This window comes from Hyperolius riggenbachi, chromosome 1 (assembly GCF_040937935.1).
Source record: "Hyperolius riggenbachi isolate aHypRig1 chromosome 1, aHypRig1.pri, whole genome shotgun sequence".
NCBI classification, from domain to species: Eukaryota; Metazoa; Chordata; class Amphibia; order Anura; family Hyperoliidae; genus Hyperolius; species Hyperolius riggenbachi.
In genome coordinates, this window is record NC_090646.1 from 419,387,077 (window position 1) to 419,401,149 (window position 14,073).

Sequence of the window (14,073 nt, forward strand, 5' to 3'; positions counted from 1 at the left end):
AGGTAGGTGAGTGTGGCTGCTTGCTTGTGCCTTTTTATTAACTATATGTGCGCCGAGGGGGACAGATGAAGGATCGCTGCAGTTCACTACTGCAGCAATCATTCATGGGAGGAGGGTATACTAATTGGCCAAAAGGGAACATGTTCCCTTCTACCAATTAGTATTGCAGCTGACAGTGCTGGAGGGTGCACTGTAAAGAGCACCTGACCGTGCACAGCAGGGCTGCAGCCAGGTCAGTATATCTACATCGCTGTGGCTTAGAGGGCGCCACAGCTGACGTAGATATACTGTAGTGGTGGGGAAAGTGGTTAAACATGCTATCAACTCTAGTGCTTGAATTCACAGAGTTCGGAGGTGCTCAAACCTGGTGGGTGGTGTGGCGGTGGGTGCAGGGCAATAGTTTGCCTGACAGCCATTTTGCTTATTAGAGCTTTAGTTACATCCTGGGGACCTTCTCTCAGAAGAAGCTCTAACAAGTGAAAAGGCCATCAGGCAAACTAGTGCCCTGCACCCACCGCCACACCACCCACCAAGCCACAGCAGTGCTCATCCCCTGTTTCTGTACAATCCATCACTTTTTCTGTGATACTTTTGATGCTAAACTCTGTTTACAACTGTTGACCTTCTGCTTTAGCTCCTTATTGGTAAAGGAAGGCTGTTTTACTTGCACATTGTGCAGTTTTTAGACCTTCTGTAATATTTATTGGCCCTGTGGAGGAGAGTGACCTTATTGTGCTCTTAGTTGTCCTCTTGAATGTGTGGATCGGAAACACTGTACAATTGTAAGAGCAATAAACTCAGAATATTCAGTATTTTCATTTTTTATGTCTACTGCTTATTTTATTTTCCAGCTTGAACTATAGAATATATTTTAGTGTTATGATCAATGACAACGAAACCCATGAGAAGTAAATATGAGCCAACTCTCACAATGTTTCATAACTGCTAAAAAGAGTATTACAGTATTTATGTATCTGACTCAAATTTCACTTAAAGCTCTCCCTAGTACAATCCAGTCAATTTGTATGTCCATCTATTATTGATGATCCCTTGTGCAGATAAAGAGAAAAGTAAGTACATTCAGACAGTCTGTCAAGTTACATAACTACTGCAGCGTAATGGTGGATATTTTATACCTAACTTCCATCAGAGATATTGCCTTAGGGAAGCAGTGTGAGATATAATTACTGGATAGCTACGTTTGCAGGGAAACACACATGGACACAAATAAGGGTGTATTGATACAACCATACCTAAAAAAAAATGACCATGTTACAGTAAGCTGATTATGAATGTGAGTGTATACATTGCAGTTCATAACAAAATGGTCATTCTTTTGACTACAAATGCATCAATTCACTCATATATACCCAACATAATTACTAAAATTGAATCAGAGGAATCAGATACTGTATTAGTTTTACACTTGTATAAGTTGATGACATTTCCAATGCAGTGTTTTAACAGAACACTGAATAGTTAACATCACTCATAGATCCTGGTGCTCTGACTCACTGTTTAATGTTCCTTTTACCCTCCTCTAAGGCTATGTTAACCTACCAAGATACATTTAACATGTGGGAGGAAACCATAACACTTACAGAATATGCATGTAACAACATGGAGATCATAGAAACCCCATCCATCAACCAGTTCACCACTGAGGAGTTTTTCCATTTATGGGCTATAGCAATTTTCACCTTTTAGCTCTTCTCCCTTTCATCTGCCAATAACTTTATCACTACTTATTATCACAACAAAAGTTGGGGGTAAGGGGTTAATTAATAGGTATTTTATCTAATTTCATGTGTATGGGATGTGTATGTAGGTGTAGTTTTACTATTTGGCCACTCGATGTCCCTCCACTTTATTTTGATTGAGTCTATGTAATATTACATGCGTTACCAGAAATCTCATTTGATGCCGTTTTCATTGATCGTGGGCAGTTAGATCGGTAAATGGGGACTGAGTACACAGATCGGTGAGATATATTATCAACGCACCTGGAGCTAAGATGAAGTCTCCAGGGGGTGTAGATATACTGTACGCTGAACACTGACTGGTTAAACTATTGTTATTACCGTATATACTCGCATACAAGCCAAATTTTTGACCCCCAAAAAGGGGGTCAAAAGTTGGGGGGTCGGCTTGTATGTGAGTCTTCCCTGGTGGTCTAGTGGTCAGTGGTGGGTGGTGGGTGGTCCGCGGCCCGCTCCCCCCCCCCCCTCCTCGCTCCCCCCACGGCCGCCGCAGCTATTACCTGCTTAGGCAGCGGCAGCTTCCTAATCCGCATTCCCCTTCTGAAACTTTCTCAGAGTGTATTTGCTGTGACGATGCAGGGGGCAGGAAAGAGCGGTTCCCTTGGTAACGGCGATACAGATCGCCGCTATAGGGAGCCGCGCTCTTTTCTGCCCCCTGCATCGTCACAGCAGCAGCGCCGGGCGCGCTGCTGTGATACACTCTGAGAAAGTTTCAGAAGGGGAACGCGGATTAGGAAGCGGCCGTTGCCTAAGCAGGTAATAGCAGCGGCGGCCGTGGGGGGAGCGGGGAGCTGGGGGGAAGCACTACCTACCTATGCTGGGCACTATACTGGCTAAACTGGGCACTATACTAGCTAAACTGGGCACTATACTGGCTAAACTGGGCACTATACTGGCTAAACTGAGCACTATACTGGCTAAACTGGGCACTTTACTAGCCATACTGGGGCACTATACTAGCTAAACTGGGCACTATACTAGCTAAACTGGGCACTATACTGGCTAAACTGGGCACTATACTGGGCACTTTACTAGCCATACTGAGGCACTATACTAGCTAAACTGGGCACTATACTGGCTAAACTGGGCACTATACTGGCTAAACTGGGCACTATACTGGCTAATCTGGGCACTATACTGGCTAATCTGGGCACTATACTGGCTAAACTGGGCACTATACTGGCTAAACTGGGCACTTTACTAGCCATACTGGGGCACTATACTAGCTAAACTGGGCACTATACTAGCTAAACTGGGCACTATACTGGCTAAACTGGGCACTATACTGGCTAAACTGGGCACTATACTAACTAAACTGGGCACTATACTGGCTAAACTGGGCACTTTACTAGCCATACTGGGGCACTATACTAGCTAAACTGAGGCACTACCTACCCATACTGGGCGCTATACTGGGCACTATACTGGGTATACTGGGCACTATACTGGCTATACTGGGCACTTTACTAGCTATACTGGGCACTATACTAGCTATACTGGACACTACCTACCTATACTGGGCACTATACTAGCTATACTGGGAAACACTGGGGGGCTGCACCAATCCAGCATTTCCTACCCCCGGCTTATATGGGGGTCAATCATTTTTCCCTGTTTTTTCAGGGAAAAGTTGGGGGGTCGGCTTATATGCGGGTCGGCTTATATGCGAGTATATACGGTATTTGTGACAGTAGAAGTGGATGTAGGAGTATCATCGTCACCAGTCTGATATGTTATTTTAGTATTTCAATAACTGTTGGAATCTGTATATATCACCAGCTATAACTACAGGGTCACAGTGTGTTTAAGTAAACAAGGTTTTACTACATCCTGTGTCTATTTAGGTGCTCCGAATTTATACTTTCAAAACCTACCACGCATAACGAAAAGTAAGAAACTGCATTTCTCCATCAGTCAACTGTGCTTACCTTTAGAATCTATGCTGGTTCTGTGTAACATTAATGCAATATACTATGGTATTGTTATATAAAAACATTTTGAGTTTTTTAGCATTTCCCTTAAATTGTTGTATCCATATAGATAGCATGTTCTCTTTCAAATACACCACTTTATTACCTGCTTTATTTTCTGCATGGATTCCATTAAGTAAACAAGGATTGACATTTTGTAATTACCTATTCATTGTTCTATGTTAAGTTAATTTGCTCTTCTCTTCGTGGTATTTAAACAGCTATTATTTTCCCGTTAGTCTTTGCAAATCGTCAATTAAAAGTTTAGCTTGATGAGGTGTAGACGTATGTGGATTTACAAGTGACAGCATAAAAGACGTATCACTATTAATTGTGAAATGAAGGCAAATGATGCTGTACTGTAACATAATCAGAATTATTTTTAGCTTTACATATATTTAAATACAAGTGGCTTGCAAAGTGAATACAGAGTAATTTAGTAATTGTCACTTTTTCATTGTCACCTAATTTGTTGTATTGCGGGGAACATGCACTTGTCTGTGTGATAGGCTGTGTTGTATTTGCTATCTTTAGGGTACTGAGTGTTGTACCAATTGTCCAAAATACAACTTGCTAGTTAGTTGCCATCCAGGGTTGGTCAAGAGGTTACTGGGGCTGATGTAGTTTCTTATGTGCTGATGTTCTTAGTATGAAAAACACAGAAATAAATACATCCTTTGATTCACAATGCAATTTTTAGGGTTTTGGCCATTTCTCAGTAGCAGAAGGACAAAATCTATTAGCTGTCATGTCATGATGAGAAGATAACGATGTATATAATATTATATTAAATTGTATTTCATATTACATTGCATTATTTTATTTGTAATCATATTATATTAAGCATATGTGAATTATAATATAAGTAAATCGATTTACTTTATTAGTTAAATATAATAGTTAAATATAAGTGAATATCTTGCAGTTGATTATGTCATCATGTATCTTACAGGTACACCTGATGGGTATATTTTGTGTAAGACGTTAGGGATCTGGTGATAGAAAATCCCACATTGCCCTAATATAAATGCGGTATAAAGTGCATGTCCAGCAGCATCTAGGGTCCTGTATTGTTGCTGTTAGTATCGCAGGACATTACTTTTTGAGTGATAATGAGGTCACACATGCACTGTATTGCCTAGTTATTATGAGCATGTGCAGAACTCTGGTGCACCAGGCATTTCACGTGCACAACCATAAAGAGATGCACAACTAGTTTATAAATGGCATCTCTTGACATGCTGCTGTAATCTCCAAAGTGTGTCCAGAGTCCCATCATTTCATTTCTTTTTGCGACCCTGGCTGGCTTTGTCTTTTCTGTGGATTGCTGCATACTTTTACCTTCTGTTTGATATATAGCTTTGATTGTATGGCACCTGCCCTGGCCTCTTTGCCTGGATTCAGAATTCACCTGCACACTGCCTGTCTCAACCTATTTTCTTTTCCTGACTATGCTGATAACTGTCAACTCAGACATTGCAGGTTGTGCTTCTGCTTCACTATTTTCCTTATTCTCTGTCACCAGTGTGGCAATACCAGGGACCATGACCTAGTGGTCACTTGCAGAAAATAAGCGTGTTCCCTTCTAAGGGTGGTGGTCCATTCACCCTTATGGGATCCCCTGATGAATGCCAGATGCTACTTAGTATCTAGTCTCTTGGAAGAGCCCATGCCAAACTAAACTCCAGCTGGGACATTTACTTATGAATATAGGGAGATTCACTTTTAAAACATTTTCAAGCAGAACAAAGGAATACCCAGGCTTTTTGTGGTGACCCATAAACACCAGGAATGTATAAAGAGCTAAAAGAGACCAAAAAAGCCCTCTTTTAAAAAGCCACGCTAAATGCAATTTTGCCTTCTTAGAACAAAAGTTATTTGCGATAATTTAGCTTTAAGTGAGCAACTGTGCTTTCCCATAATGCATCACTCCTGAATATGCAAATCTTCTCTTTCTGCCCCTGAAAGCAATGCTGTACACCTAGAGCCGCTGGTGTATAGTGAGCCTGTGGCTAATATATTTTACAGAGACACACATGCATTTATTCCTGTTCAAGTCTGAAACAGGTTGTATGTATGTTGGAGTGGTGTGGCTAATGTATTAGCTACAGGATCACTATAGCGGTTCTGGATGTGCAGCCTTGCTTTCAGGGGCAGAAAGTGTGGGAGGGGAAAACAGAAGGGAAACAGGTTTCAGCCAATCAGGCTGCATTAGTTAAGTCTGAGGGGAAGTAGAGAAGCAAAAAAAGACAACCCAGCATGCCCTGCAACTTCTCTTTTGTGTACCAAATTTTCTGTGTACCAAATAAGAGCCACGTAAACTGGGGAATGATAATTTATCAACAAGAAAAGTAATAGTGATTTTAACTATTGGATTGCCTGATTAGCATCCTTATTACTTGTTTACCAGATAAAAATAAAGAATTGATTTTTTATTTTATGCCTGACAGTTACTTATTAAGGAGAATGCCAATTAACCTACCAATGTGTTTTTGGGATGTGAGAATAAGTAATAGCAAATACATACTTGACAGAAACTGAATCCAGGGACTTACAAAAGCAAAATTGCTGACTTTATTTTTTTTCAGTGACATATAAAAAATGTACCTTAAAGTGGAGCTGAACTCTTGCACAGGACACAAGGAAAACATAACAGAAATGCACCCTGTATCTATTTAAAGAGTTTAACCTGTGTAATTCCATCTCATTTGTGTCTAATCACTAGTTGTAATTTGATCCTCTCCCTGTGTCACATGACTGCCTATGGCAGATAAGCAGATAAGGCCATTTTAAAGCACAGGCTGTAAGCAATATGTCTGCTTCCATGAATCAGGAAGTAGAAACTGTGCAGATTTATTTAAAAATTTGTATCAGCTGTAACAAAAATGTTTTTGTTTAAAGTTTATTATGCTGTTGTGTGTCTTTTAGAGCAGAGAGGACATTCTGAGTTCAGATACCCTTTAAAATGATATATCCTGAATTAAAAATCAAATAATATAAGGTGCTTACACTAATGTAAAAGAATAAGTATATAGACACAGTAATATTTTTAAATCTACATTCTTTGAATTAATACCAGTAATTTGAAAATGTATAATACAGAGTCAATGTACATTAACGTAAGACTTTAGAATGATACTTTGCTCTCCTATAACTTATCCAACTTCCAAAAAAGTGATTTCAGTTAGAAAACCACACAAATGAAAGGTATGAAGCCACAGAAAGCATCAAAGCACCGAATACACTTTGCCCACCTCAAATAATATTTGAGCTTCCTCCCCTGTTATCCACTGTTATTTTGGGTAACATGAACATCAGGCCAAAGGACCTAGTCTCTTTCATTCTCTGACACCAACCTCTTTTCTTCCTTGTGCAGTGTACGCTTATGAAAACGTCTGTCATTCTAAAGGGTTGGAAGTCTATGCAATGGTATTATCTACAAAGGACAGGAAAAAAGTAGAGTAAAAGGGCTAAATAGTGCACAGCTTTCTTTTAAAAATACCAGCCTTCAAAGGCACACCAAAAAGCAAGGAGATTTTTATGTGCTCTCCTGCTTAGTAACATGTTTTAAATCTAAAATAAAAGAAGATTGAACATATTTTTACCGTTTGTTTAACGGTTTCCCTCTTTTTTTCTTCCATTTTTTTGCATTCATTATAAAATAAGAATTGTACATTCAGAAGATTTTGTTATAATATAGGCGGTAATAGATTGCCAGTAGGTGGTTGCCTGCCTTCCAAATGGTCCTGGTCTATTTGGAGAATTCCAGAAGATCTAGGACACAAAAGGTCTTAGAACAGCATGTCTACCAAATGTTCGCTACCTTGCGTCTTATGCTTTTCATGTTAGGAAAAATACTAAAAAGCTTTCAAATTCAATAAAGTGCTTTATAATGCAAATATTAATATGAAATACGTCACTTAAACATTTCTGATACAAAACGTTATACAATACATAATTTGTTGTACTATAATTTAATTTTAAAAGAAAGGTATACTAATTTTCTACCTGTATTTAGTTGCATTTTCATGTTCATAGCGTGTGTTGCTGTCAGTCATTAAATAAATAATTAAATGACTAAATTGAATTATTATCAAAAACTGTCATAATTTGATGTTAAAAGACAACTATACGCGAATAAAAAAATAGAATTATAGAAAAAACTACCTCTGTGCTCCAATAATTATCCTCACCATTATGACATCAAAACATTTACTTTTATTTTGTTTAAGTGCCTGAAAGCACTTAACCTTTTCGGGACCGCGTGCATTAGATTCTACGCTGCACTTGTGGCTGTTCTAGCCTGATGCGGCGTAGAATCTACGCCGGCCCGCAGTTTCCGCTCCTGACGCGATCGTGCGCACCCGGAGGGGGAGATTAAGCTGTCATATGACAGCCGACATCTCCCCCGAGTGATCAGCAGCCATCGCCTATGGCTGCTGATCACATGATCACTACGATCGCCGTCCGATCATAGTGATCAGTTTGACAGCTGCGGCGGCAGGGGGGAAAAGAAGAGGATCCACTCACCTCCCTGCCGTTCCCGTGACGATCGGCACCCCCCTCCGCTCTGGCCGGCATCTCCGCTCCGTCTGACGTCAGCCTTGGGTCCCGGCTTGATGACGTCATCAAGCCGCGACCCGGAACTGATCGTCAGACAGAACGGACATGCCGGCCGGACGCTTGCAGGAAGTAGAAAGAGGCTGGGAGTTTGTTATTGCTCACAATGATCGCGCTGCTCAGCCGAGCGGCAGCGGATCATTGCGGGGCTTAGATCAACGAACGGGAATGGATTTTCCCGTTCGTTGATCTCTGGGCGAGCGGGCGGCGGCGTGTTTACTAGCGGCGGGCGGCGTGTTTACAAGCGGGAGCACGGGCAGCGGCGGGAGTGCGCAAAGTACGGATTTCTCCATCCCTGGGGGTTAAAGGATGGAAAAAGGGATGGAGAAATCCGTACGGGCGGGGTTAAAGTGGTTAACAGTTTATCTGTGATGCCAAAAGTGACATCACTGCTGCCCTTTTCTATTTTTTTTTTCAACCCAGCTCAGTGTTCATTTTCCCTCCCTATTGCCAAAGCTTACTGATGGAGAATGCCCACAAATTTACCTATGACAAGCATATCTGAAGATGGGTACACTGAATGTGTAGTTGTTAGTAAGTTAATAGTAGGTAATATCAATAATCAGGCAGAGGGCAGGCAGCATAAAACAACCAGCCTACATTATGAGATAGTGTTCTTGTTTACTATGAGACAAGTAAGAGCCCTGTCGTTCAATTACTAATAGCTGGTGAGTTCTTAATTTCAGGTGGGAGGGTCACTTAAAGTATAATATGCAAGAATGTATAGACGTTCTGTTGAAACAAAAAGTCTACAGTTCTCATAAATGACTTATAAGCCATGCTAGGTTTGAATACAGGTTAACCATAAATGAGCATTTGAGAGCAGAGTTTCCCAGAGGTGAAGGGGTTACACATCATGCCTAAAGATGTTATTTATAATGGCATTTCACTTTTGTTAACAACCTCACATACTGAAGTATGCATCCCACCAAATCCATCTTCTTCATTTTCCTTTGGTGAGAGTGCTCTGTGCTTAAAATATATATGAAGCCTGCACAGTTCTGCTCACTTCAGTTTCACTATCTAGTTGCTGTTAACAGCAGGCATTATAAATTATTAAGGAATAACTCAGATGCTTTATATGGCTTTTTTTCTTAATTTCATCTATGAGCAGGCAATGATTGTGTTTGTCAAAGAAGAACAGCAAATCGTTTCTCATCTTTGTCACCTTTTCAGTTATTTGTAAAAACAAATTAGCATTTTTAAGAGTTAAAAAAAAGAATTAAATGTGATCTTCTCATTTTACGGCATAACACATTTTCCCCCAATCAATAATGCCCAAACACTCAATACGCTTTTATTAGCTTGTTATTTTCATTTATTTTTTCTTACATCTTGAGCTTGATGTTGTTGCCTTAATGATGTGTAGGACAATTTGGTAGATATAAGTCCACAATATCTTCATCTAGCTGCATATTATAATTTGAATTCACCATGAATAGTCCATCCTTCTGACCCACCAGTGAGAAAAGTGTCTGGAATTTGAAAAGTCACTTTGATGATTGGACTTAAGAAAATAAGAAATAAAAAAGCAAGATGATGACTGCAGGTGAAATGCAAACAAAAATTCACTCCAAAGCCCCCTGCCTGACCATTAATATAATATCTTGTCAGATTACTAATGTTCTTTTCTTGTGAGAGGGTCATTTTGGTATCTGTTGGTATCCCCTCCATCCTTCTATAGTAGTTGTAGGAAAAAGAAAGTGTCTCAGTGTACTGTGGCGACATTAGTTGAGATGCCCTGAGAGTGGTTGGATTGTACATGCTCTTTAGTAAAGTAAATGTTTATATAATTTATTTATATAATGTACCTTAAATTCATTGTGATCAAAAAGTGTTCATAATAGAGTAAAGTTGCATGTCACTGAGGATTCTTCCATTTGGGCTCCATAGTGGGCATGAGGGATATAGTACATGCAAAAACACATCATTGTGGAAGGGAATAACTTTTGTGAAACACTCTTTTAAATGTAGCCCGTGAGTGGACCAATATGGCAGGTGCTATCATGTGCTGTTAGAAGTTGCTGATTCACTGGCTGCCTTGCACTTCCTATGGTCTGATGACTTGCAGAGTAGTTGGCCTGGAACAAACATATAGCTTGTGCTGTTCACATTATGCTGACTACATGCTTGGTTAAGGCAGGGAGTCACTAAAAGTCCAAAAAAAAAGTGTAGCGATCTCATGCTCAACAATCACAATAGGCTGTAGCAGGAGAAGGAGGATCTGCAAAATACAGTGGAATGGATAAAAGCTGGATTACGTTATTGGAAAAACCACATGCAATGACATGAAAAAGCCACAGGAACAACTAACACGTGTCGGGTTCAAAGTTCGCCCTTAGTCATAGTAGTAGTCAGAATTTGCCCTTAGTCATTGTTTTTTAACTATGACTAAGGGCGAACTCTGAGCCCAACAGGCGTTAGTTGTTCCTGTAACTTTTCATGTCGTTGCATGTGGTTTTCCCAATAAAGTAATCCAGCTTTTATCAATCCCACTGTGTTTTGCAGATCCTCCTTCTCCTGCTGCTACTTATGGTTTGGCTAACCTGATCCTGCACCAGTGGGTAGGTCTTTATGGGGGTCAGAGCGTTTGGCTTCCTACCAACAATCACAATAGGCTGTACATATGTAAATATTAATAGAGAGGATCAGGAGAATGAATTCTGCAAGCAGAATTCATTAAAAAGTGCATGATATATATATATACACTGTACAGCGCTGCGTAATATGTCAGCGCTATATAAATACTAAATAATAATAATAATGATCGGTTTATCAGGTGACAGATTTGTAGGTCTCTGCTTGGTTGATCGCAATCACATGATCATATCTCCGTTTTGCCTTTTGTGTATAGTGAATGATAACCAGCCAATTAGAGAAGTACAAATCAATCATTTGGTAACTCAATGACCTGATAACTCGATCCTGATCTCCTCTGCAATTCTCTCTCCTGAAATTCTTCTACTCTAGGGAATTTAATCATTTTTACCCATTTTTGTGCAAACATGGCTGCTTAAATGTCAACAAAAATCTGAATCTTTGAGCAATAATATTGTAAATGTTACTATATGTAAAATGATTTGCATGCAGCTCTGCATATTTTGTATCTAGTACATGACTATTAATACACTGTATATCTGTCAATGAATACTGGCACAATTGAAAAGAGTATTTTTAATCATCATTAGGGAAAGAAAGGAGTCATTCAGATTGTTTCAGTGAAGAAGTAATCCTGTGATTTCTTTCTTCCTGGACTGTCAGTCATCCTTACGTAATGGAATGGAACAGTCTTTGCCTTTGACATCCCTCTCCTTTAATCTCATTAATGCAGTCTAATAGACTACTGATGAACAGCATAGTGCTGGTTGGATGGTAGAGGGAATAGTATTTCCCTTTCAGGTTTTTATCAACACAGAATGTGTGAGAACCATCTCAGGCTGAAATCTGATGTGATTGGTGAGTGCAGGAGTTATGTCAATTATTGTTTTACACTGTGCGTATAGTGCTATGGTAAAATATGTTTCAGTGTAGCAGTATAGATTATGTCTGCTCCCGTCGCTGTTACTGGACGTAGCTACTGCTTATAAAGGTAAATAACTCTAAATAAATCACATTTTGACTGTCAGTTGCCACTGTTAATAAGCACTGAGAAATGACCATCAACTGTGGTAAATTTGACAGTCCTAATGGATTGATGTAAATATACAAGAGCTCTCCCATAGTAGAAAGAAAAGTAGTGTGCAATTCCCTGCAGGGACTTTGATAAGGGTACTCATAATAAGCCGTTGAGAGGTGTATGCATATTAGCAAATGACTTACCAAATTATTTGGCTTTTCATTGTATTATTATTTAATCCCAATTATAACAGCTTATTCTAGTAGGTTGTATGAATTTCTTAGGAAACAGGGAAATATTTTTACCTGTTAGACTTGGTGGCTTGCAATTTGAATTTTTGTATTGTGGGTGAAGCCAATAGAGACCATCATTGATGCTAGTTGTGATTAGGAGACTTATGGGTCAACTGGTACCATACCAGTATGACTAAAATGCATTTCTGTTCTGATCTATGTTGTAAGCAAATAGGAAATAAGATAGATTCACAAATATTATTGAGATAAATGGCTTTTATTGCTGTCAAAATAAAGTTTCATTTACATTTGTTGAACCAGGACAGAGTGGAGTGTAGTTTTATAATTAAGGTGATGCTTCACTTATTTTAGACTTATTTGCTTTTGTTGATTTGTTTTCGACTGTCCAAATCATCCTTAGCATAATAACAATAAAAACAAAAACAGAAAAGGAAAAAAAACGTTATTACATCATCATCATCATCTACCAAAGAGCTACACAATCAACAAGTTACAAGCAACATACTGTATATATGTAATTGTATGATTTAAGCTAAGGTGATACAGGTGATGCCCAAGCATAAACCTAATTAGTAAGCTGTAGATAGAGATATAAAAGCGAGACATATACAGCAATACCAATGATAAGGGAAGGATAACCCTATGAGCTTGCAGTTTAAGGGCACTAGTGCCATTTTTCTGGCACTTGAAAAGTACTTTTTATGGCAAAAAAGACATTGATGATTGATGACAAATACTTTGCTTATACAATATTTTTCTTGATTAGTAACCAATACATTACTAAGATTTGTTTGCATGACCTGTGCAGATTTTTTTCTCCCACGAAACACAACCTCTTACCCTTTCCCCTAGTCAAAGCTGTCACATTGTCATAACAAATCAAGCATGAAGATGATAACCAAAATGCACCCACTTTATTTAAAAAAAAATTAATTCCATTTAATGTGCTACATTATGTCTAGCTTCCCGGCTAACAATTTCTCAGTAACCATTTGTAAACTGTCTAGGCCACATGTAGCTGTAAAACTACATGATAGACCGCTATCATTAGCAAACTGAAGATCACCAATGAGAATGCGACAAATGAATTATGTCTGATGGACATGCTTGAATTTAATGATGGTACACTGATAGTCTACTGATCGATCATTAGTGGAAGTACGTAGCAAGCTACACATGAGGGTTTTGAAAAGAGCAATCATTTCATTGTCTGATACATATGTTTTCAACTGACTATCACCAATTATCATCTGAACAGATCCACCAGGAAGAATCGGTCTACTTGGAAGATAGTCATTGTCTATCGGTGAATTTTCACCAAGTATACTTGGGTGACATGCTGTTCCTCGTTTGTTTCAGACAGCTACAGTCTAGCATGTGTATGGAGCTTTAGGCTTTAACTCTCTACAATCTTTAGTAACACCTTATCTTTCACCACTCATTTGCACCTATATTCAGGGAAATAAATATGGGTACCACACTTATATGATGCAGAAAGCTTTCAGTATGCATTATTTCATGTGTTTGGTAAATTGCAGACTGTGTGCATGCATTCATTCCTGTGAAAATTAATCTCAGGTGGAAAGTGCACTTGAATGGTCACCTAAAATAATGATGCTGTTAATTAGCTGCTTTCAGTAGACTTTCTTCAAGCTATTGTTAAAATGAATAGTGAAAGTGAATGATTACTTTGTGCATTCTGCTCTTATTGCACCTGGCTTAATTGGCCATTTATATTTAGAGTGAATTATGTCAGATAGATTGTATGTGCAAGGATAGATTTTTCATAAGGAGCTGACATTGATTTTCATAAATAAGCCAAATAATTGTAGACATGAAAAGTGAAAGGCCTC

The 14,073-nt window shown here is 39.0% G+C and overlaps 1 protein-coding gene across 2 annotated transcripts in view; it reads left to right on the forward strand.

The window, feature by feature from the left end:
- Nucleotides 1-14,073, forward strand: part of RORB (RAR related orphan receptor B) — a 312,638-nt gene that overhangs the window by 207,388 nt on the left and 91,177 nt on the right. The window contains exon 1 of one of the 2 annotated variants that reach the window (XM_068271413.1): nt 11,701-11,806. The exons of the other annotated variant lie outside the window; for it this stretch is intronic. Coding sequence (XP_068127514.1) covers nt 11,767-11,806 — 40 coding nt within the window. The 5' untranslated portion in view covers nt 11,701-11,766. Of the gene's footprint in view, nt 1-11,700; nt 11,807-14,073 lie in introns of those variants that run through there. 2 annotated transcript variants of the gene reach the window in all.